Source organism: Typopeltis vanoorti, chromosome 10 (genome assembly GCF_054136105.1).
Source record: "Typopeltis vanoorti isolate ZY-2024b chromosome 10, IOZ_Tvanoo_1.0, whole genome shotgun sequence".
Classification (NCBI taxonomy): domain Eukaryota; kingdom Metazoa; phylum Arthropoda; class Arachnida; order Uropygi; family Thelyphonidae; genus Typopeltis; species Typopeltis vanoorti.
The window spans coordinates 85,664,156-85,689,879 of record NC_143558.1 but is presented as its reverse complement, the minus strand read 5'-3'; the positions used below and the strand labels follow the sequence as shown (position 1 = coordinate 85,689,879).

The window sequence follows — 25,724 nt, the reverse complement described above, 5'->3', positions numbered from 1 at the left end:
AAAAACAACAACTTTTGATATGTGGCCAGTAGAAGAAAGGATGATATTGGTTAGTGAAAATGATAGAAAGACAACCATGGAGGAGATATAGTTGAAATGATAAATGAGCATTATGTAAAGATGTTTCATCCTCATGAAGGTAACATCATGTAGAACTTCAGAGCAGTGGGAAAGGAGCAGCAGCTATTGATGGTAAGTGAGCAGGTGGTATGTGAGAAAATGAACAGTTAATATTAAGTAGTTAATAAGGTAGGACTAGATGATATATCACTACATATTTTGAGAGATTATTCAGAGGAGTTGAGAACAGCTTTGATGTACTTTTTTAACATGTTTTGGGCTAGACTAGTTCATAAAGCAGTGGAAAGAGAGCAAATTTATAGGCTAATCTGTTTGTTTGGAGTAGTAGTTATAGCGTTAGAGAGGACTAAGATTCAGAATTTGGGTTGGCAATGGCAGCTTTCTGAGAGACAACATGAGTTTGAAAATGGAAGATGATATTTTTGCAGTCTACTTATAACATGATGACAAATGAATTGGAGATAAATGCACAGCAGTATATTTAGATTTTACAAAGGATTTTGATAGGTTGTCACATGACAAGCAGACAATTAAATTGGAATGTTTGGAGTTGGATTAGAGATTGGCTGTCTGATTGTGCCAGCAATTTATGTATGGGGAAGGGGTGATATCCCAGAAGAGAAAAGTCACCAGTGGTGTGCCACAAGGATTTGTTTTGGGATTGCTGCTTGTTTAATTTGTATGTTAATGATATTGGACAAAGTTTGAATGATGATATGCAGTTCTTTGCAGATAATGCAAAGTTAGGAAGAACTGAGGAGTAGGCAGATATTGGGTGAATAGGAAAGTGGATGGTGTTATCAGTTCAGTGTTGCAAAGTTTAAGGTTTTAAAATTTGGGAAGCAAAGATGGAATTCAGGATTTAAGATTGGTGGTGATATCTTAGAGGAGGTGCAGGAGGTGAGGGATCTGGCGATGGTGGATAGAGACCTAAAATTTTGGGAATATTTTGCTAAAATTGTGAGAGAAGCATATTAGATCATGCCAGTGATGTGGAGTAGTGCATTTCCAACTTTTCTGACCATGACCCACACTAGGAATTAAATTTTCATTGCAACCAAGTACACATCACATATTATATGTATGCTAAACTGAAACAAAAGTTTCACATAACAATTTATGCTCTTACTACATATAATAAAGTAAAAATAAAAACCTAACAAAGTTAATATTAAATATGATTTTATTAACATTTAAATACAACATAGAAAAAAATTTGAATTAACACTGCAAAAACAGAAATTAGGAAATATTTTATTTAATGTGGTGCTTGTGCTTGCCATAAAACATAAAGGATTCATTTTTATTCACAGGAATAAACAAATTTTTTTTCACTGTGCTATTCTTTCAGAAGACAAGAATGAAAATGTCTGTATAGTGAAAAACATCTTCTCTCCAATAGACACCATACTGTAGATGCTAGAAATACAAGTAGCCTTATTGTATCACTAAATACAGCACAGAAACCAATTAGTCTGTGTACTATATGGCCTCCTTAAAGATAGTCCTATATATATAGGACAAACACTATTTTTGAAGATTACAACTGCAAATTCAGGTGAATCAGCTTGTGGCAGTTTGTGTAACTGACAGTTTTGAGTAGAAAGCATATATACATTCAAAATTCTGAATTGCATACAAAAGGGGTCATGTGGTAGCACTCAACACGATAAAAGGCAAAAAGCTGCATTAAGTGAATTGTGTTTGAAGAAAGCTCTTTTCATGTAGGGATGAAGTTACAAATTCAGATGTCTTGTAATGTCTTAAAGACATCATCTAGATGAGGATTAATTATTGGAAAGCTTGAAAGCCGCAGAATTGCTGATATTGCCAGAGAGTTTGGGTCCATGCGGTTAGCCAAGTGGTTACTTGCTCCACCACCATATGTCTGGGGAAGGAGTGTCCTGGATTCGATTCTCATCGTCGACGTGAGGAGCTTAGGATCTTTCCCAGAAATAACCAAGTTAGCTGATCTTGGACGTGAACTGCAGGGTTTTTTCCCAGTTTATCAGGGGGTTTTTCCTCCAGCAAACCGACTGTGAACACATGCATCTACAGACATAGGATGCACCAGGTGGCATAGGGCTTATCCTTGAGTATGGTTGCAGTTAAATTAATAGAAAAAACCTTAGACACTGCAAGGTAAAATAGGGAAAAAAAGGAATAATAAAAAGAAAGCCAGAGAGTTTGGAATCTCACATAATGTTGTATCCAGGCTCTGGGCAGAATTTTGAACCAGTGGAATGTGTTCCAGACATTTGCTAAGAGGTCGCCTTCACATAGAGTGAGGGCGACCTCTTAGCAAATGTACTCTTTACAGATGAAAGTTGATTTAGTCTTTTCTCTGATTCTAGATGAGACTTGATCTGGCATGAAAGTGGTGCTCTTACCATCACGAGAATGTTCTTTAACATGTTCACATTGGGAAGTGTTTTGCACGTTTATTGTACCGACGGGACTTCTCATTACTGTTTTTATGCTGCTTCCACATCGTGTAGGCGGGCTGAGCTGTCTGAAAATTTATATGCCATGTTGGTTGCAACCCTTTCGACAGAATTTTATTACCACTTGTTTGTGTGCTGCTTCTGCACTGCACTGGCAGGCAGCCTCACTGACACAAAATTTATGCCATATTTTAGTTGCAACTCTTTCAGTAGAATTTTATATGAAATTAGCATTTGTGATCTGGCTTGATGACTTCGAAATTTAAAATGCAATCGTACAAACACTTATTCCATGTAACTGAAAATTTGGACAAATGTTAGGACAATTATTTTTAGTTAAATGCTGTGCGTGGTAATACAACAAACGATTTTGCTTGAATCTATGCAGTATAGTTTCTGTGGCAGGGGACATGTTTCATTAGATAGTGCCGTTTTTATTCCAGTTGTCTCTAATTGCAGTATTTGTTGACAAATATATTATACAGACTTTATGGTACCTTATTAAGTGATATAATAAAATTACTTGTTTTTCTTGCATTTGCAGTATTGTGACTGTTAGTGATTTATATTTCTCAAACAAATCCCTGTCCATCTATTTACAAGTTTTTTTTTTTTTTTTTTTTTTTTTTTTTTTTTTTTTTTTTTTTTTTTAATTATGCCCATCATAAATTCCAATATGAATATCTAGAGTTTATAGGATCACGTATGCTTCACTCCACTCCCAGATACTTATAACACAAGTGCACATATAATATCACAGATGCCCTCCCTCGATGAGTCTTTGGACTCCTGGAGGTGTCAAATAATAATAATAATAATAATTTTCACCAATCTCCCCCCCCCCTCTCCACAATGCAGGATTAGTTACAATCGAAGAAAATGTTAGGAAAATTGGAGCATTCGATGACATGCAGGAATGAAATTGCCAGGTAGTTAGGTTCGCAGCAAGTGAGCTCCTACTGCCCCAACCTGAACATGTTAAAGAGATACATATGACAGTGTCGGGATCATGGTGTGGGTGAGATGCACTGAGCAAGTGCTGGAAAAAGTGACTGATGAATGATATTGCAATGAAGCTCTTCAACATCATGTTCTATTGTTCTGTGATTCTGAATTCATTTTTATGGATGACAGTTTCCACTACATCGTACATGAGCAGTGGTGATACTTCTGGAGACTGAAGATATTAATTGAATCGAGTGGCTAACTCCCCAAATCTCAATCCCATAGAACACGTTTGAGATGCCTCAATAGAGAAATGCATTGCTGCTCGATGCCCCCCTTCCTCCAGAAAACAAACATGACATTATCTTTACTATGAAGGAGGAGTGGGCCAGTTTGCTTCAAGAACTTCTGCATTACTTGGTGCTAAGCATGGTATGACATTGTGAGAGCTGTGTCTCAGTCGGGGTGGACATATTCCATACTGAAATGTCTGTCCATATAGTTTTCTCTAAACACTGTACATTAATTCCTTAATTACGTCCTTAGGAAATTTGCAACTTTTGCCAGAAACACACTGCAATATAATTTGTACAAAATTTATAACACAAATTTTGTGTACTATAATTTATTAGCATGCTGGCAATAAATGTATGTTCACATTTGCTGTGGTTATGAAAAGTTTTTCACATACAGGTAAAAATGTAGTTTGTCCTTAGCTTTTGGACACCAGTGTGTATACACAGGATGACCCATAGGTCATGAAGGGGTTTAAACATTTAATAACTTCTTTATTTATTAATTATATTTATTAATTTTTTTGTTATAATGAAACACAGAACCTGGAGATTTTTTTAAATAGTTATTAAAAAGCACATCACATAAATGATTTCCATTTTAATCTTCACAAATATGGGCACCACCTTCTATGTCATTTTCAATGGCAGTTAATGTTTTTCACTGCAGCATCCTAATTTCTGTACAAATGTTCTACTTCAGCTGTTGGATTGTCTGGAGCTTGTTCACAGAATACCTTTTCCTTCAGTTAACCCAATAGGAAGATGTCACGAGCTGTCAGATCTGGATAACTCTAAAATCAAATGCTAATTTTCAAAATAAAATTGCACAATTTTGGTTCGTTATTGGATTGTGAATTTTCCACGATTAATTTCTCAAATGTTCCTTATTCTAAGGAACATTTGAGAAATTGTTCTCAAATTGATATCACATATATCACTACATTAAACACATTCCTTCTGCATTCCAAGTTACTATGTTTACTATTCCTTGACTTTTCTGATTTTTTTTTTATTTTCTGCTCCTTACTTTATATCCATTAATGTCTGTTTATGATGTCTTGTTTAAGTAGTAATTTGGGTAATTTCTCATGATTAATGTGGTCATCACCACTGTGAGTTTATCAAATCCTGTGGGACTGAGCTGCCATTTGTAGCAGCTCAGTATCCAGTCAGGACCCTGATAGCTCTTCGAGATGATATTATTGACATTGTAATTTTTCCATCACTGCTTTTTTATTCGAGTCCCTTTTGCTTTCACAGAATATAACACTATATGGTGCAGTTGAATTATGTACTATACTACAGCCACGACTGTAGTGTAGTACACAATTCTTTCATTATAATAACACTTATTTATTCAATAGGCTTTAGAGGATTTGAAGATGTGATCTTACTGATGCATATGGACCCATTTATTTATATATATATATATATATATATATGGTCTTGCACTACGTGTCAGATCACCAGGCGCAAACTTGACTTACTTGTCTGTTTGCTTACTTGGGAAATGGAGTGAAACCAGGTTTAAAATAGCTTGGTATCTTTAACACATATATATATATATATATATGTATATAGCAGATTAACTATGAAGTGTGTGTGTGTTACATTGGATCCATAAATGTCTTCTATACGCATGATGTATATTATTGTTATTATTACGGGCTACTCCAAGGAGTCCTTAGACTCATCGAGGGAGGTCCTAAACATCATGTCAAGAACTATCCAATATTTGCGCAGTATCTATCATACTTTGCTTTAAACTTATTCACAGTCATGGCACCCACAACAGATTCTGGCAATCTATTCTACTCATTCACTACTCTCCAACTGAAAAACCTGGTTCTAAACCCTTGCTAACTACGCTCTTACTCAGTTTCCATGGATGGCCCCTATTTCTCTTACCAACAGACCTGTTCTGAAAATTTCTTGTAAAAACCCCTCACTAATTGGTATGTCTCAATCATATCATCCCTTTTCCACCTATCAATCAGTTTCTGTAATCCACAAACCTTCAACCTGTTCTCATTAAGGTTCATTCCATAGACCTGCTACCATCTTGGTCACTTGCCTCTGAATCCTCTCCACCACCTCCTCATCATCAAGAAACCCTGGTGCCCAGATCTACATGTAGTAGTCAAGATGGGGTCTTATCAAGGCTCAATAAAGAGGAACAATAACCTGCTTCAAAGTATTCTTCAGTAACCAAGTGATTTGATGAGCTGCTTTAGCCACTTTTGCCATGTGCCTCCCTAAACTTTAACTCCCTATATACTAACAATCCCAAGTCTCTGATTTCATCAATTTCCTGGAGTACAATTTCACCAATATGGTATACAACTGGTAATTTTTCACCTCAAAATACATAACCTTACACTTTGCCATATTAAATTGATATCTATTCTCCTTTGCCCAGTTTGCCGATCTATCCAAATCATCCTGCAAAATTTTGACATCATTTGTATTTACTATTGCTGTACCTAACTTTGCATCATCAGCAAATAACTGAACAGTTCCTCTCAGATCCTTTCCTATATTTTTAATGTCCAAATTAAGCAGTAGTGGTTCTAGAACAGAACCTTGCAGCATGGTACTACTCACAAGCCTTCTTTTGGACTCAACTCCTGAATAAACTACTCTCTGATATCTCTCCATCAACTATCCTCCTATTCATCTTACCAACCTTATATCCATCCCCATGTGCTACAGTTTACTGATTAGAATTCCATGTGGTATCCTGTCAGAGGCCTTTGCAGAGTCCAGCAGTATCACTGTAAACCCATTACTTTTATCCACCTCAGCTGTCACTGTATTATAAAACATAGCAAGTTACTGAGGCATAACCTACCCTTCACAAAACCATGTTGGCTGCCATACAGTAACCCATTTCCATCTACCCATTCCTGTATTTTGCTCTTGACCAACGTCTCCAATACTTTAACATCTCGTGATGTGCTGATCAGTTGGTAATTTGCTACATCAGTCTTAGAGCCTCCTTTATGCAATGGAACTATTTTTCCCTCTTTTCAGTCCCTCGGGACTAACCAGAGCTGATAGTCAAGGGCACTGACAATTTTTTTGCCACTTCACATAAAACTCGAGCTGATATGCCATTGAATTCCACAGCTGTATTCACATTAAGGTTCTGTAATATGCTATGCACCTCCATTTCATTTACCTCAGTTCCCACATAAGCCTTTGGCTCTCTCTCATTCTGCAATATCACCACCTGGATGATATACTCTTGCAAAGTGTTCGCTTAGTAATTCTACTATTTCGACTGATTCAATTACCTTCCTACCATCGGCATTCCTTAAAATCATTCTGCCATATACATTTTTTCTTTTACTTGCAGCATATCTCGAAAGAACTGTGTAGGATTCTCTTTAGCCTGTGTTGACATCTTCCTTTCATAATCTGCTTTTGCTTTTCTTACCACAGTAGTTACCCTTCTGGCTTCTGCCTTGTACTGTTCGTGTACCTGTAGGTCACCTTTCTCCTTAAATTCTCTCCACAACTGTTTATTTTTTATTTATTTATTTGTTTTTTTGCAGCTCAAGCTTAATAATGATATTCATCCATTTAACTCCCATTTAATTTATTCATCTGACTCTAGGTATGCAGTCTGCCATTACTTCCCATACACTATCAACATTCAGCCCCCCCATTTCACATGACATGGCAATGATCCAAGCAATCTCTTAAGCTGGTCATTCATACTTACTTACCATCCCTGTAATTTCACATATACCATGTTTTAACTGAAAATTCCACACATTTAGCTACCTCCCAGGGTCACGACCATATGATCACTCTCACCAATTGGTGACCATGTGGTCATAGAAAATTCTCAGTTGCAATTACTAGATTGAGCACACTCAAACTCCTAGTATATTCCATCACATGCTGTCTCAGATAATTTCTCTTAGTAATTGTATAAATTCCATTTCCTTCCTCTCATGTGTGTCTTATTCCCCCCCCCCTTCCCCCACAGCACTGATGTCCTATAAGTTTTATACCTTTTCATGTATGGAACTGATATGAAAAAAAATCTCATAAAAACATCTTACATGTAAAAAAAAAAAAAAGAGCCCAGCTACTGGGGAAGTAGATTAAGCTGCAGTTGCTTTAATGAAAATATTTTATAAGAACTATTGGTGATGTTGCTGCTGTTATGGTATTGTCTGAATTTCAGAGATGAATTTACATTCTCACCAATTATAGTAATGTCAGCTAAGCAGCTGCTTTTAAACCGCGGCCAGCCTGTATTAGTATACTTGGCTCATTTCCTTACATAATGTAATGTTTTTTATGAGTTATCACTTTTTTTAGATAAAAAGATGAGGATGGTGACTATCGGCATCTACCCTCCCTTGTTTACAACTTCACTTTGACCTAACTGTGTCAAGTATTCATCAGAGAGTATCTTGAACAATCTAGGAAATTATTGATTTACCAAATTTTGTCAAAAATGGTTGGATGATGCAGCCTATAGAGGTGTTTGAGGTGGATCCTGCCTTTCAATGTCCCCCTCATATTTTAGTCAGTTATGGCTGATTTTTTCAGAAGACCTTCATGTCAGAATTAGCTGTATTCCAATTTGGTCAAAATCACTTGATTGATTGAGACTATAGCATTATCTGTGAAGAATGTAACCCCTTGACCCCATATAAATATTTTCATTTTTGATGGACTAAAATTCTCATGAAATCATAAACAGCATCAAGAAATAACTATATTTCCAGATTTGTTTGGTTGGATGATGCAACTTGTAGAAATCTGGAGAAGAATGAAACAAAAAAAAAAACAACTATATTTTGGGAGTTTTATAAAATGTAAAAATGGCTGACTTATGATGTTTAAAATTAGAACCAGAGTTTAGCCATGAATGGGCTAAGGATATATTTTTTAAAAAATTTTTTTATATTTTTGTATTTGTTTTTACATGGAACTTTTTTTTTTCCAAGCTACTGCAAGCCTCCAGTTATCGATTAATGATTATTGTAATAGAATAGTTAGTGACTTACTTGATTCATATTTCATATGTGACGCTTGATAAATGTGTTAGTTTTCTCTTCCTTTCTTTTTTTGAAGGCTCATTATGTGTTTTTCAGTGGCCATAATGTGGTATAAAACCAATTTTCCATTATCCTCTTTCTTTGCCAACCACCTCAATCTGAGGTTATTACAAATGAGGGTAGGTGGGGGGAGGGGAGAACAGGTTCTACTTTTACTAAGGCTGAACGAATATCCCCCCCCCTTCTCTTTTCTTAACCATTTTATTTTGTTCTATCTCATCGCTATTGTTTTTTTACTCCTTTTTTTTTAACACTTGAACAGTCAAGTCTTAATAATCCCAGCAATGAGGTTCCTATAGGTAAAGACTTTTTTTTTAAATACAATCTCTGATTAAACCATATGTATTTGCATACTGTTCTGAAATAAAATATCCTTTCTACTATTATAATTATTAGCGATCGGAACACATTGGTCTCCCATGGACTTATTGCAATGAAAATAAAGAATGAAGAAATTATATAAACATTATGAATGAAAAGAACTTCACTATCTGGTTTTCTTTTGGAGTACCTATGGTTGCTTTTAAATGCAACAAAATGAGAGATGAAACATAATTACTTGGTTTCATTTTGTTACTCTGATCTCTTAGTATCTCTTGGTTCAATTAGGAGTATTTAAGAGTATATGAGAATTTCTTATGACTGAAAATTATAGAAAAACTTGAGGGAATTAGTATAATAATTTTATCCTTTTAGTTCCACAAAGAAGAAGAAGATTAAAGAGTTACTCAGTAGCATGCATGAAAAAGTAGCATGATAAGGTTTATTTCGAGATAAATTATACCAGAATGACTTCTGTTATGGGAATTCTAACTACACAGTGTGTTGCTTCTTTCAGGGGCATTATAATGAAGTGATACAGTATATTAATTTTATCTTTGATAAAAGTAGTAGTGTGAGAGCCACATTTAATTTTATTGAAGAAAAAAATAATCTGTATTTTTATCCTTTCTTTATAAATTGATTTCTTATAAATAATATATTTATTTTTAGCACTAGAGGAGCTGTGGTGAATCAAGGTATGTTCAGTTTTCATCTTACTTATTAATATATATATAATAGTATAAATGGTAATTAAATTGAAGTTTAAAATATGAAAAACTGAATATTGAAAATATGTACTAATCTGGATTCATAAACAGCATGAAATCATTCTGTTTATAATTTCATGAGAATTTTAGCCCAATCCAAAAAATAATTTATGTAATTTCTCTGTAATAATAGTCTGTAATGCATATATGCCATGTCCATCCTGCAAGATCCCATGATCTACATAGGTCTGAAAAGAAGCTCTTGATATCCTTCTTGAGGAAACCATGAAAGAATATACTGGTGGAACTGTTGTTTTGTTCAGATTTTGTGAACTGATCTTCAGTTGTCATGCTCTAGCAACCAAATCCCCATTTACGTATTTAGTCTTGTGAAGTTGTTAGTAATCCCTATTGCTCATTGCTGCCTATTGCTGTTTTTTATTCTTTAGTTAGCATCTTGTAATGTAGTCATAAAGATATTGTGACATTTGGAAAGAACTAGGTTTTTGAATTCCATCTAGGATGCGAGACACTTTATAAAATAATGGGTTTTCACTTGATGGTGAATTACTTGGTTTCATAAACACTGTATATGAGAAACACATGCAATTAACTAGCAGTATTCTGATCTTTTAATATTAATTGTTTTGGCTTCAGCCAACCCAACCAAAGTCTAATTAATTGGATCCTGTTTACCTAATTGGTATGAGCCTTGTCAGAAACTATAATCCAGAATATTCCTATATACCTAGAATATACAACGTTTTTTTTTTTTAAATTCATGAAAGTAACCATTTACTTTAGCTGATTGGTCAAAGTTAGAGGAGTTTTAAATTATTATTTTTATTTTTAAATTATTTTTTATGTGAATCCTGCAAAAGACTGTTAGCGTACGGTACATTAATATTAATATGGCAGTTGGACAGAAGGGTTAGATAATACGAAAATCTAGTCATCTACATAGAGACCATAGAACTTTTTCATACCACTTCTGATCTCCATTAAGCAGGGTGATTGTTTCACCACAAGCCAATAAAATTCATCTACCACTTAGAGACATTTACAAAACATCCATGTCAGTGGCAGGATTTGAATCCACAGCCTGTTGGTTGGGCATAGATACATTAATTATTCAGCCACAAGAGGCCTGCAGTTTTAGTTTTTACTTTTTACTTGCAAAAAGACGGTATTACTATTCTGCTCATTTTCCAACTTTCACAGGATACTTTTGAGCAATATGTTGTAGATCCTACCTCTAAGAAACCCAAGGTTTGGGTTTCAGATATGTTGATGACATGTAATTTCACCTCATAGAATCCAAGTTCTGAACATCTGCTTCAGATGCAGTTAAGATGTAAACAAACATCACAGATGTATATAGTTCATAATGCAAAAGCAATATACAGCTGTTTTGTTCCTTTCATTGTTTGACAAAAACCTATATATACAGGAAATTGCAATTCTTATTACTGTCCAACACAGAAATCAGGTGTCAGTTGGTATCCTTTAAAAAAGGGGAGGGCTGTAATCTCTCTCTCTCTCTCTCTCTCTGTTCTGGTGAGCAAGTATTAAAAATCTCATTGCAAATAACTAGCAACACATAAATAAATAATTTATATAATAGCATGGCAATTAACAAAGTTAACAATTCACAAAAGTGTCCATGAAGTGATTACTTTGGTGCCCAGCCATATGAAGCCTGTATTCATGCAAGGGATATATGTGGAACTATAAGGCTAGTGATTATGACAATCTTAAGCAATGGATGGAAAGGAGATCAGTGCTGCTCAGGAACTGTCTGGCAGAGGCAGTATTCATTCCCAAGGTCAGGAGATCAGTTAAGATAGGCATGAAATGGATGATTAAAGAGGTGAAGTATGTAATTTGGAAGAAGGCATTATGGAGGCAGATCAAGATGAGTGGTAATAGTCAATTTCATGAGAGTACAAAGAGTGAGCAAGAAAGGTGACTTGCTTGGTAAGGGTAGCAAAAGTGCAGCATGAGGCCAAAAGAAATGCTAGAAATTTTTTTTATACAGGAGAAAGAATGATTATGGAAGGATGACATTGGTTAGTGAAAAATGATAGAATGATAACCACTGAAGAAGAAGATGCAGTAGAGGTGCTAAAGGAGTAATTAGAAAACTAAAGATGGAAATGTGAACTTACATGAAGTAAATTTATTAACTGTAAAATTTTCTTCTATGGGTCATAGATTGATAATTTCATATTATCATATATGAAATTATCAATCTATGACCCATAGAAGAAAATTCTATGATAATATAAATTATCAATCTATGATAATTTCATATTATCATAGATTGATAATTTCATATTATCATTAATGATGACACACAATATAACATTACAATTAAAGAATCATTTTCAAAAAAAAAATGCTATAGAAAGTCAGTAAAATTCCAATTTAAAAAAAAATACACTAATAAAATAATATGAATTTGCATGAAAATGATGTAATAAATGGGATAACTTGAGACTATCAGATCTGTTTAAGTTCAGTCAGTGTAGAAAGCTCTCACAACTCTCTTTATATCAGTGCTCTATAAAGAATCTGCTTCTATGCTAAAGCTTAGTTTTATTCCAAAAAGCTATCTTTAGTTGAGATAGCAATTCTGCTAGCCAGACTGTTCAGTTCATAGTACTGGATGTAAGATTTGTTTTTCCCAATGAATGGTTGCAGATCTGCCAGCCTGTCCAAAGTAACACAAATCACAAGAGCATGGGATCTGGTAGGCACCTGGAAGGTTGTGTGACAGATAATATGAATTTGCATGAAAATGATGTAATAAATGGGATAACTTGAGACTATCAGATCTGTTTAAGTTCAGTCAGTGTAGAAAGCTCTCACAACTCTCTTTATATCAGTGCTCTATAAAGAATCTGCTTCTATGCTAAAGCTTAGTTTTATTCCAAAAAGCTATCTTTAGTTGAGATAGCAATTCTGCTAGCCAGACTGTTCAGTTCATAGTACTGGATGTAAGATTTGTTTTTCCCAATGAATGGTTGCAGATCTGCCAGCCTGTCCAAAGTAACACAAATCACAAGAGCATGGGATCTGGTAGGCACCTGGAAGGTTGTGTGACAGAAGCTTGTTGTTAGGTGAAGAAAGACAAGTAGAAATATTCCTCACAGGATGAAAGGATACTACCATGTTAAGAGGTTTTAGAGCTTTAGCTATACATCAGAAATCCCTTTAATATAAGGGAGTGGAATCCAAGTGATATCTTTGGGAGATCTGGCGACTGGTTGTCTAAAGCTGTTAGACCAAACTTAAACAGATCTGATGGCCTTTGGTTATCCCTTTTATGGGAAATATTATTGCATTATTTTTATTCAAATTCCTGATTATTGTATTATTGTAATTTTTTTTTTTTTAATATTGGGAATTTTACTGACAATCTGTTGTTATATTAACACTTTAGTGCTGCTTTTTTGAAAATTATTCTTTAATTGTAAAGTTATATTGTGTTAAATTTATTTCACATAAGTGTAAGTTTCCATCTTTGATTTTTCGAAGTATGTCAACTTACATTCATATATTAAAGCAGCTAAATGAATAATTCATAAAGGTGTTTCATCCTTGTGAAAGTAACATAGAGAGAAATTGAGAGGATCGAATAAACTTGATGTCAATAAGGCTGTAAGACTTGATGGTATATCATGCATCTTGAGTGGAATGTTCTAGAAGTTAAACAGTTTTAACTTGCATTATTAACATGAATCTCACATTGGACCAAGTTCCAAAGGAGTGAAAAGAGGGCAAAATTGTTCCATATCATAAAGGGGATGATATGAAACAATTGAGTTGACAATAGCATCCATTTGGATAGCATGGATTTGCTAAAGCAAGATTGTGTTTTAGCAGCCTATTTACTATACTTATTAATAATGGGATGACAAATGCATTGGACAAAGGGGAATGCATGTAGAGAAGTATATTTAGATTTTACAGAAACTTTTGATAATTGTCACATGACACACTAGAACAGATAGGGTTGGATAGTAGATTAGTGCACTGGATTAAAGATAGGTTGTTTGATAAGTATTAGCAAGTTGTGTATGGGAGATGGGCGATATCCCAGGAGAGGGCTTATAAATTCATATGAGTGTTCTACTCTAGTTATCTGGGATTCACTTTGTGACCAAGTCTTCTGAATTATGCTGTATAACGTTTGCAAAACTTTTATATCTCCAGCTACTTTCCATGTTTTTGGTTTCTGATAGCTTTTTTTAATCCCATTGTTGATATACACACACACATACACACACACATGCACACACACACACAAAATCAAGTGTGTGTGTGTGAGAAAGAAGTCAATAGACACCTCCATGGGCAAGGTGCATCATGCCTTATAATGAGTCACATATTTGTAGCCAATATAAATTTGTGGAATATGATACTCCCAAGTCAGTGCAACTGTGTCTGGGTGAAATGGCTGTGAGAAAGGAACAAAAGGAGTTTAAAAGAGGCATTATGATAGGATGTCATGTTGTAGGCCTATCTGTTTGGCAAATTGTTGACAAATCAGGACATCACAGGTCAACAATCAGTAACACCATACTGAGATGGAAGTGCAGGGAGTCATCTGCAAGTGCTACCTGCAGAGGACAATCCACCACACTCACCAAATGACCATTGGGTGCTGTGAAAGATAATATGTAAAAAACCGCATTTAATGTTTTGTCAGCTGACACACTGAATGCAGAGTTCTGGGCATCTACTGGAACATGAATCTGTATAAAAACATTCAGAGCTGAGGTTCACAACATGGGTTTCTATGGTAGGATTGCAATGTGCAAGTCCCACATTACCCAAACCAACATGCAGCATCTTAAGTGGTGCAAAGAGCATGTTAAGTGGGACGTGGAAGCTTGGAAAACTGTGTTATGGAGCGATGAATCACTCTACATCCTCTACTAAGCAGATGGTTAGTTGTGGGTGTGGCAGATGCCTGTTGAATGTATCTTACTAGAATGCGTAACTCCAACTATGAAATTTGGAGGTGGCGGTGTGATGGTATGGTCCTGCTTTTCCTGGTTGGCCTTGGACCTCTGTGTGTGTGGTGCCACTAGCATTAAACTCCGAGAGGTATCTGAATGTTCTGGACAATGCAATGCTTCCTACTTTGTGGTGTTTATATAGAACTGACTATTGCCTCTTTAAGCAAGACAATGCACTGTGTCATGAGGCTGCTTCTGTAACTGCGTGGTTTGTGGATATGGACGTCACCACACTTGACTGGCCTTCACAGACCCCTGATCTCAACCCTGTTGGACAAACTGGAGCATCAGGTAAGGTCTAGGGATGTCTACCCCCCATAGCAGTTGAGGACCTCATTACATGCCTACAGGAAGAATGGTCCAAAATTCCCGTTGATCGCTTTTGTACTCTTTCTTGTGGAAATACATCATCAACATAGCGAAGCCATATGGTAGGTTTTTGTGGGGCTGAGCTTTTTATTAACGTTGATGATGTGTTTGCTATTTGGCCACATGGCCCGGATTCACTCCTCTCCTTCCTAACACACTTAAACAACCAACACCCTAGAATCAAGTTCACCCTGGAAAAAGAGGAAAACAATAACCTCCCCTTCCTAGACACACTAGTCACCTGCCAACCTGATGGAACCTTGGTTTTCTCAGTTTATAGAAAACCCACTATGGATTTCAATCTTTGTTTTAAGTCTATAGACCAGTTCACCATGTGAAATATTAAATTGTTTGTGTCACTGTGATTCTTTAGTGTTGGGTCTGTGACTAGGACACAGTAGGTTGATGTATCCGACAATAAGCTGTTAATCTTATCTTCATAATCACTAGTGTTTAAAATCACTGTTGAATTGTGGGAACTCTTATCTACCTTATATAAGAAAAAGAAAGACATTATCATATCAAACCCTTATCTGCCTTCAATATGATAATGTCTTTCTTTTTCTTCAAACTATACAATGTTCTTTTTTCCAGAGTAGTAGTGATGGCCACCTTGATTATTACAGACACATCCATTGTTGGAGCCAAGTTGGAAGAGATGCTGAGATATATTCCATTAGCAACAATCTTTCCCAAATTGTCCTTCTACCCACCAGATAATCCTCTCCACTCTCACAATAATCTAATTTCTTCTGATAAATATACTGTAGATATCAGATCGCTTCTTGTTAGTTCATTCCCCAGTTCAGTTTCTTTCTCTATAGAACCTCCACCACTCAACCAAGTTGCATGTCCATTGGCACTGCAACAGCACTAAATTGAATTATTTCTGTAATTTCTACTCCTTAGGACTGGTTGGTGAATCAATTCACCAACTTATCTGTTATCTAAATACTTGGCAGGCCTCCTCAAACCACACATCCATAATTCGGATACTTATATACGAGATTCGCAACATTTTGTTGAGAAACTGAACAACACCTCTATCTCCAATACGGATTTACTCACCAGCCTGGATGTTACATCTCTATTCACTAACATCCCTGTGGAGGAAGTCCTCAACATTTTAGGAAGTTTGCTCCTACAAGACATTACCTCTCTGTTCCGTCATTGTTTAACATCAAACTTTTTCTTATGAAATAAAACCATATATGAGCAATTGACTGGCCTTGCAATGGGTAGCCCCCTCTCTCTTCGTCTTGTGCTGATCTCTTTATGGAGGATTTTGAAAGTAAAATCTTATCTCAAACAGACCCTAAACCCACAGTATGGTGGAGATACGTGGACGATATCTTTATCGTTTGGAACCACACAAAAAAGGACATGTTCGACTTACTTAACAAAATCAACTCTCTACACCACACAATCAAATTCACTCTAGAACTTGAAAAAGATAACCAATTATCATTTCTGGACACTTTAATTAAGAAGCTTCCGAATGGTGGTATCAACCTCTCAGTTTACTGCAAACCTACCAATATGGGATGTTATTTACATTTCACTTCCTGCCACCACATTTCTCAGAAACTTAGTATTGTACACATGTTGAAGAACCATGCCTCTCTCTTTACAACAGATCAACAAGACCTCCAGGAAGAACTATCCCTGATATCCACCAACCTTACCATGAATGAATTTTCTCGAAGACTCATCCACAAGACACTTTTTCTCTGAACCCCAACAAAGACAACAAGATGATATACGTTATAGTTCTACCGTCGTCATTCCATACTTAGGGACAGTTTCCAATAAGATTGCTAGACTCCTTAGACCACATAAAATAAGAGTGGCCTTTAAACCTACAGAAACGATTAGACAATTCTTAAGTTCTCCAAAAGATAGCCATTCTTTCTCCAAATATGCTGGAGTTTATAACATACCCTGTTCGTGCGGCTTGAATTACATCAGCCAAACTTCAAGGAGCCTTGAAATTAGGCAAAAAGAACACATAGGCGACGTCAATAATAACAGAGAAGAAAAATCGGGGTTAGCTTTTCATTTCTCAAGAACGAACCATACCATAGAGTGGGATAGAAGCACAATTCCTTACATGGAGGAGGACTTCCACTCCCGAATTTTTAAGGAGGCCACAACAGTTGCCTGCTGTATACAAGACCTTAACAGGAACCAAGGACTAATCTTGCCCGTGATCTGGAAGACCCTTATTAGATCCCTCAACTCTTGAATTATAGTGCCAACTATAGAACGTTCCTAAATAACAAGTGATATCATGCACGCTCTATGCATGTATTGTACGTGCTCTGTTCTTTGTTTAATATAATTGAAATCGGTTGATTATAGTTTGTAACAGTTTTTTACTTTTTAGTGCCTTACATCAGTTATGTATCCTGAAGATGCCAACAGCCTTAGTTAGTGAAACTAGTTGGTATAACATAGTTGTTTATTATATGCACTTGATCAGTATAATCCCATTAAAAGTCATTCCAGAGCTTTTTTGGTCAAGAAAATTAAACTTTTTTTAACATAAGGCAAAGAAATTTTGAGCCTGATTAGGTCATAAAGAGATTCTAGTAGGATAAGATTCTGCAATAGTCAGCTCATCTCTTACCAGTGAGTCATGTGCCAGAGTCTATTACACAAGCCGCCACAACTGCGGTTCCCAAAATGTCTATTCAGATTCCACTTTTTCCTAAGCTATAGTGTGATTCTGATTGCACATCAGCCAAGGAAGCTCAGAAAAAGAAAGCTTGGAGTATCATCCACAGATACTCCACAACAACAACAAACCTCATCACTTTCAAACGCGTTTGAGCATAAGCAAGACACATCCATTGTTGGAGCCAAAAAGAATCTTGGATCCAATGCACATCTTCCATAACAAGAGCAACCAACAGCAAAGTAAGTGTGAGATAAAATCTGGAAAATGAATGGGTAGATACTTCACCCACAGCTCTCCATCCTTGAACATAATGGATACACAATTGTCGACACACTCAGGGAGAATTTTGCTGAAAAATATCCCCAAGAATTTTTCAGCAAAATAGTAGTATTTTCTTACCCACCTACTGAGTTTCTTGTCCAAAAATGCAGTGCAGGAAAGCAAAATTCTGTTTTCTTCTAGCAGAACCGAAGAATACAACAGGTCATTTGTGAAAGAAGAAATTAGTTTTTTTGCTTAAATGCCTCTCAACTGTTGTTGGACCATATAACACCCATCATGAAGTGATCAAACATGTGTCACCAGCTGCCAAGTATGAATTATTGAACTTGTTCAACAGAATTTTTTTTGAGAACGCTTTTACAGATATCTGGCAAAAAAAGGTAATTATCATAGCCTTCCCCATGCCAGGGAAGGATCCGAAATCTCCAATAAACTATCGGCCAGTTGTTCTCACCAGCTACCTATGCACAGTTCTAAATAAAATGGTTAACACTTGTTGATGGATTAAATTCTGGATAAAATGGTTAACTCCAGAACACATTCTGGCTTCCTCAAAAATCTTTCAACAGCCAATCATCTAGTCCAACTGTAAATGCATACAGCACTACTTGAAAATTTGGAATATTCAAAGACCTGCAGAACTTCAGTTCTCAGAGAGAATCTACCTTTTCTTATCAAGAACTTTTTATCCACCCAAATCTAAGTCCAAGTGGGAAAATACTTGTCCAAGTCCTGAAAATACTTTAGATGTAAACTTTGTTTGCTTATACTTGGATAAAGGATTAACCCAAGTATATAATTTTTGGTATCTTTAATTTATAGTATAACCAAGTGAAAAATCTTCCAACAACTTTCTCTAATCCAGAGTTGTTTAATAACAAGGTGTGACACCTTTTGGCAACTCATATATGAAAATATGTCTTCTGCATTACAGTAAACCTCGGTTTTATGGACCTCGATTTAATGGACAAAATTTCCAGTCCATATGTCACATGTGAAAATTAACACCTTGTTAATTTTAAAATTCTTTTAACCAAGATTTGCTTATAATTAAATTAACAAGTTTTTTTTTGTTATTAATTTCCTGTTATTTTTAACAAATTTTGGCGAATAGGCCATCACATGTTGGAAAAACACTGTAGTAATTTAGCCGACATAAATGAGTCACCTCTCATAAAACATGTTCGGCAAATGATTAGCACGTAATCACACCAGTCGCGCTGTAATTGGTTCTTTTGTCCCATGGCGTGACTTTCTGCGGCAGTTTTAACGCATGCCGGCCGACAGTCCAACATGCGCTTAGCCATGCCCAGTATTGTGCATTTGTTTAATCGCAGTGAATGGTTTATGTACATATGCATTTTATAGGCCTATTCAATATAAATTTAAAATTAGATATATGTGAATGGTAAAACACATCTTTGTAACCCTAACCTTAAAATATGGACAAATGGAAAAGAATTAATTTAACGTTAAATCAAAAATTAGAAGTCGTGCAACAGTTGGATTTGGGTTGTTTGTGTCTTGTATATGTGAGCAATATGGCATAAAAAAGCAAACTGTATTGAACATTAAAAATAACAAAGACAAAATAAAAAAATTTGTGATAATGTGTGAAGTTTGTTTATTTATTTCGATATAGATTGCAGACTTGTTTTTTAGAGTCTCAAAACCATGGTGAGTTTAGAAGCAATACATATAGAAAACGTTTCTGGGAAATTAAACTTTTCATAGATGCAGTACTTAATTTAATTACATAAAAGTTTCTACATAAGTAAAAACATGTAAATTAGTTAATTTGTCAACATAAATATTCGGAAAATCTACTTTATTACATAACGGACTTTCGGATTTAACGGATATCCCCCCCCCCACTTGATTTAGTCCGTTATATCGAGGTTTTACTGTACTTCAGCCTTACCTGGAAATGGGATATGTGGTTAAAATTCAAACAAGTAGTAAAGTGGAATATGATGGAATGGGACAAGGAACAAGCTTTCCTCAAAAGGAAAAGATTGAAAGACTTGTATAAAGAGAGAAGCTAGTTTGTAACAAACCAACGCAATGGATAGAATGTAGCAACATCATTAGAAACATTAACGTAGAGATAGAACTGGAAAGGCAGAAACAAATAGAAGAAAGAAATTTTAAGATAAGAATACAACAGCACTTAGAACACAACAACTCCATTCTTCAATAGATAATTTACAAAATTTCGCAAAGAAAGGACTATCACTGAAATCTGTGTTGATGGAGAAGACATATACACCACTAATGACATCCTTGACTCCTTTCAAAAACACTACAAAAATCTGTTTGAAGACAATAGTACTGTTGGAAATTATAACTCTTGAAACATTAATGGCTTTCCTGTTCATATTCAAACTGAAGTTGCCACAGCCTATAAAGAATGCCAGACAAGAAAACCCCCAGGAACTGATGGTCTAGGGATAGAACTTTATTGTGAGGCCTGGGATTTTATTCTTCCCATTCTAGTTACACTATTTAATTCCTTTCTCTCATCAAGACACATACCAAGTGAATTTGTAGCAAGCTATACTGTCCTCATTCCTAAACCTAATAGAGATTAACCTTAATCAGCAGCTGGAGACCTATTTCTCTATCTAATACTGACTACAAGATATTTTTCTGCATTATCAATAACAGGCTCAAAGTTGGAATGAAATATATAATTAAAAGCACACAGGTGTATGGAGTACCAGGTCAAGCAGTAGAAGTTAATCTATTTCTGCCACGCAATTTAATCCGCTTAGTTAACACGAAAAAGCAGTCGATGACAGTGCTATCAGTAGACCTTACTCAAGCATTCGATAATGTTTAGCATCCCTTTCTATTCCACATCCTCCAGCAAATTGGTGTAGGTAAAAAACTGCTATCTGTTATCAAAGGAGCCTATGCCAATTCAACTACCTGCCTCCTAGTTAATGGGTTCCTGTCAGACCCAGTAAAAATTCAAAAAGGAGTCAAGCAAGGTTGTCCTTGGTCCACTGCTCTTTGCATTGGTTCTTGGAGGAATAACAGTTCCTTCAATTAAAAAGGAAAATAAGGTATTAGCATATGCCGATGATGTAGTCGGAACTTTGAAGGATAATGATTCCATATGCTGTATATATTTTTTGGTATTTTGGAAAAATTCAGCACAAAAGCAGCAGATTAATTATTAATGCAGACAAGACAAAATTAAAAGTTTATGGAAAGTTGGATCTTGGAGGCATTCCTTTTGAACTAACCCCAAAGAAAGAACCCCTCGTTATATTTGGAATTCCCTTCTCCACTTACCCAATATTACCAGTCCAAGAACTTATATACAAGAACTTGAAAATGTTAGACGACTGGAAAATAGGCCACTCTCCTTTTCTTCTAAAGCCATAGTACTCAAAACCATAATCTTTCCTGCTCAGTTGTACATAATAAATATTACAAACATCATAGAAGCTGAAGAAAAGCAATTATATAGTAAACCTCTGCAATTTTTTTGGTCCAGCCGATACCAAGAAGTTAAAAAGGAATTTCTTCATTATCAACGGAACATGGAGGATTTGGACTTCCAGTCTTAAAATTTTGCTATGTAAGCAATACAGCTTCAAAAATCCATAAAATATTGCAAACTAATCGCACATGTGCAGTCCTTCTCTGCTACTACTTGGGTTTTCATCTTCCCCTGTTTGGAGTTAATGATTATAAAGGTCTAAAAACTAAGATTGTTCCTGAATACTATAACACTCTGTGCTTAACTCTAAGACTGCTAAAACACTCCTGAATATACATTCTTTCCATTAAAAAAAGTAAAATTTGGTATAAAGAAATCTTTAATCTCTTTTGCTGCGAAGTTCCACAATTGGGTATGGACAACAATATTTTGTTTCGTAACTTGAAGTTCCAAGGGTACCCTAACAGGAAGGATCTTGCTTGTAGAATTGCATATGGCTGCCTTCCACTCAATGCCATCAAATGGAGGTACTTTAACATCGGAGATTCAATCTGTGACATATGTTACCAATTGGAAAAAGTAGAACATGCATTCTACAGCTGCCCTCTTGCTCTGCATATTTCGAACAGATTATGTGTTGGGCATGCCACTATTTACTACAGAATAGGATATTTTTTTACAATACCCACCATCTGTCAGCAATGGGAAAAGAATTTTGATTTTTATAATTAATGAATTAAAATACCATTTATGGAATGTTAGGAAAAAAACAAAACATGGATTTGAAAACCAGCAAAATGACATCCAAATGCTTTATAATATTGTATTGCGTAAATTTTATTGTTCAGTCAGACATTTCTTGTATTTAGAAAGAAGCATTCTAGGAGATATCAAATTTATCACTAGATGGTGTAGACTGTCATATATTATGCAATATTCACGGGGGGGGGGGGAGTAAAATTCTATCTATTCTTGCTATGAGAGGTTTTTTAAATAGTTCCATCCTCTTAATTCAATGTAATCTTATAGTCAATTGCAGGGATGACTGGAGAGCAATCCCAGCCAGAGAAGGCCAATTCAAGGTGGTTGGCCCAGATGGGACTAACCCACCTGGGTATCAGTCATCTTTGCACTTTAGTTTCAATTGGTCTTTTGGTTGTTTATCTATATGAGATTGGTGAAAAAGGAAAACTGATAGTCTTTGGCTATATGATAATATAAAAGAGCTGAGGCCTTTTCTCCCTTTCTCATGCTATCTATCTGTCTTTTTTTCTCCTACTACTACCAGGCTCTCTTGCACCCTATACTAACTACTCTAGGCCTATGATGAGCAACCCTTTACTTTTTCAACTCAATAAAGGTCGAAACCGGTCTGCGTAGTGACCCTTCCCATAATGCATAGCATTATACATATCCACAAGGAGATGTGCTTTTCATTATGAGATAATAGGCAAGTGATGTGAAGTCCTAGCTTCTTTATATGAGTTGCCCCAGTCCTGAAAAGACTTAAGGTGCAAACTTTGTTTGCTTACACTTGGATAAAGGATTAAGCCAAGTATATAATTTTTTGGTATCTTTAATTTAAGGTTCAGTTTTATGTGTCGTGCTTTTTTTGTAATTAAGTCAACTTGATAACCAGAAAACTTCCTCCAATTGCGAATGGTGACTTTAGCATCTTTAATTCATGTAATACGAGGGTCATGGAAAGACAGTTGCAGCAGGCCATTGACCATCTTTCAGACTTGGAGCTTGTGAATGGGTTCAGATTTTTTCCAGCAGCAGTTTGTGTGCATTTTTGTTACAGATGTGGGCCTCATTCTGATTCTGAACTCAGACTAGGACAAACTTTAATCCCAGTTGCACCAAAAATGAAGTTCCTTGGACTAATATTTGTCAAGAGAGTTTCCTTCCTCACATACATCATTTGTGAGATAAGTGCTGTAAAGTAACGAACACTTTTTCTTCCTCCTGTTGGGGTGCTGACATGTTCTTTGCTTTGACTGCATTGTGCACTTAGATCAAAACTTGATTATGGGTCCAAGTCTATGCTTCTGGCAAAGGGAGCGGGAGAATCCGAGTATCCTATGATGATTGGACCCTATCTACCATCAATCCATAAGAATTGTAACTGGAGTATTTCGAACTTTGCTGATCCCTATTCTGTACATCGAGGCAGACAAATCGATGTTGTCGCTTCAACATCAACAACTGTCTGGTGTATGCTATGAAAATAAAATCCCTGCGAGACCATTTCTTATGGTTAACTTATGTTTTGCCCAAGGTGGGAGAATCTGTACAACATTCATTATACTACCATAAGACCCCTTTGGTTTATGAACATTATCTCTCATAAGATCTAGATATTAGTAGACAACATAGCACAGATGCCACTAAACACACTACTTCTGTGGCATTCATACATTCCACCATGCAGCTTTTTTTTCTGCAGGCTACTCAAGCATTCCACCCTTCCTGTTGTTTACTACTAGCAGCTCTTCAAGCACATAGAAAGGAATGCTTTGATTTTGTGCCTGCCTACACAGATGGTTCAAAATCAGAGGGTGTAGTGGGATATTCTGCTGTCTTCCCAGACAGCATAATATCTGCTCAGATCACACTCAAATGTAACAACTTCACTTCTGAACTGTGTGTGTGATAGAGCTTACATTAAATTACACAAGACTGAGGTGCTGCTAAAGGTGCATTATGTATACAGATTCATGAAGTTCTCTACAAGCAATAAGATATCTAGAGCTGCAGAAACATCCAGAACTCTCACATATCCAGCATATTCCCTCTCATTTATGGAAGCTACGCTAGGATATATGCTTCTGCTGAATTCCAAGCCAAATTGAGATTAAGGAAACTAGGCTGCATATATTATACTATGCTGCTGCTAGTTCAGTTTGTTACTCAGCTTCCACCATTGCAAGTGCCTTACACCAACTACTGGCAGATTATCAGAACAAACTCTTATCCCAGTGGCAGTTATCCAGGAATAGAGACCAATCAAATCAAATAAGCTCCATCAAATCAGCAAAGAAGAAATTCTAATATCATTAGATGCAGTTTCTTTTTTTTTTTGCTCTGGATTTTATACTAGCTTTTGTATCTTTAAATCCATCTATGATTTTGATGGTAGAAAAATCTTTATAAGGTAGTGTAATTTCATAATAAGCATTTACTGTGAATTGCACTTCACTTTTACATCAGGCTTCATTTTAAGTTTTTGGCTTTGAATTTCATTCAGAGTCAAAGGATTTGATTCCCAACATTGCTTGGCCATTGCATTCATTTGTTGGTAAGGATGATTCCATTGAGTAATGTATAATATGGTTATTTCTGTTGCAATATGCTCTTTTTAATTTATTTCTTTTCATTATGGTGGTGTTACAAATTGGTACAAGGCATCTAATATTGATATTCACATTCAAATGTTGAATGCTCAACTCTTTAATTTCTCACTTTATTTATGAGCTACCTTTCCTTCTAGTGTTTTCATAATTCAGTCACAAGATGAAAGGTACTTTTATAAGAACTTGTCATCTGAAGTTGAATTGTCCAGTCTCATATGGTGCTGGTTGGGTTTTTCAGCTTGCAAAACATACTAGCTACCTGGTGAATACATACAGTTTACATATATAATACATTGTTTCATAATGGGCATGAGCCAAAAGGTAGGAACAACAAGATTTTTCTTTTCAGTAATTTTGTGTACTTAGGAAGCATTAAAATTTTTCAGATGTATTTTCATTTCAAAAGAAAGATTTCGGTATTGTGACCACATGTTTATTAAGATAAAGATAAACAAACCCGACGAGTTTCGTATGTTGTTTGACTTACATCTTCAAGGGTTAAAGGTAACTAAAAGTTTAAACACAAGAAATGAAAAATTACTCAGTATGATCCATTAGATGTTGTTATGGCAGCCTAACTGTTCATCAAATCAAAAGATCCAAATGCAGAATCGATAAATACATTAATGCATGCTATGTTTGAACAATGCTGAATATTGTCACATTCTGTTGTTCATGTTC

At 35.7% G+C, this 25,724-nt stretch overlaps 1 protein-coding gene across 5 annotated transcripts in view; it reads left to right on the top strand.

Annotated features, from left to right (window-relative positions):
• Positions 1 to 25,724, top strand: part of LOC150102559 (echinoderm microtubule-associated protein-like 2) — a 373,793-nt gene that overhangs the window by 71,736 nt on the left and 276,333 nt on the right. For all 5 annotated transcript variants that reach the window (XM_090399817.1, XM_090399820.1, XM_090399815.1 and 2 more), the window contains one exon: positions 9,841 to 9,866. In XM_090399817.1, the coding sequence (XP_090255943.1) occupies positions 9,841 to 9,866 (26 nt within the window). The remainder of the gene's footprint in view (positions 1 to 9,840; positions 9,867 to 25,724) is intronic.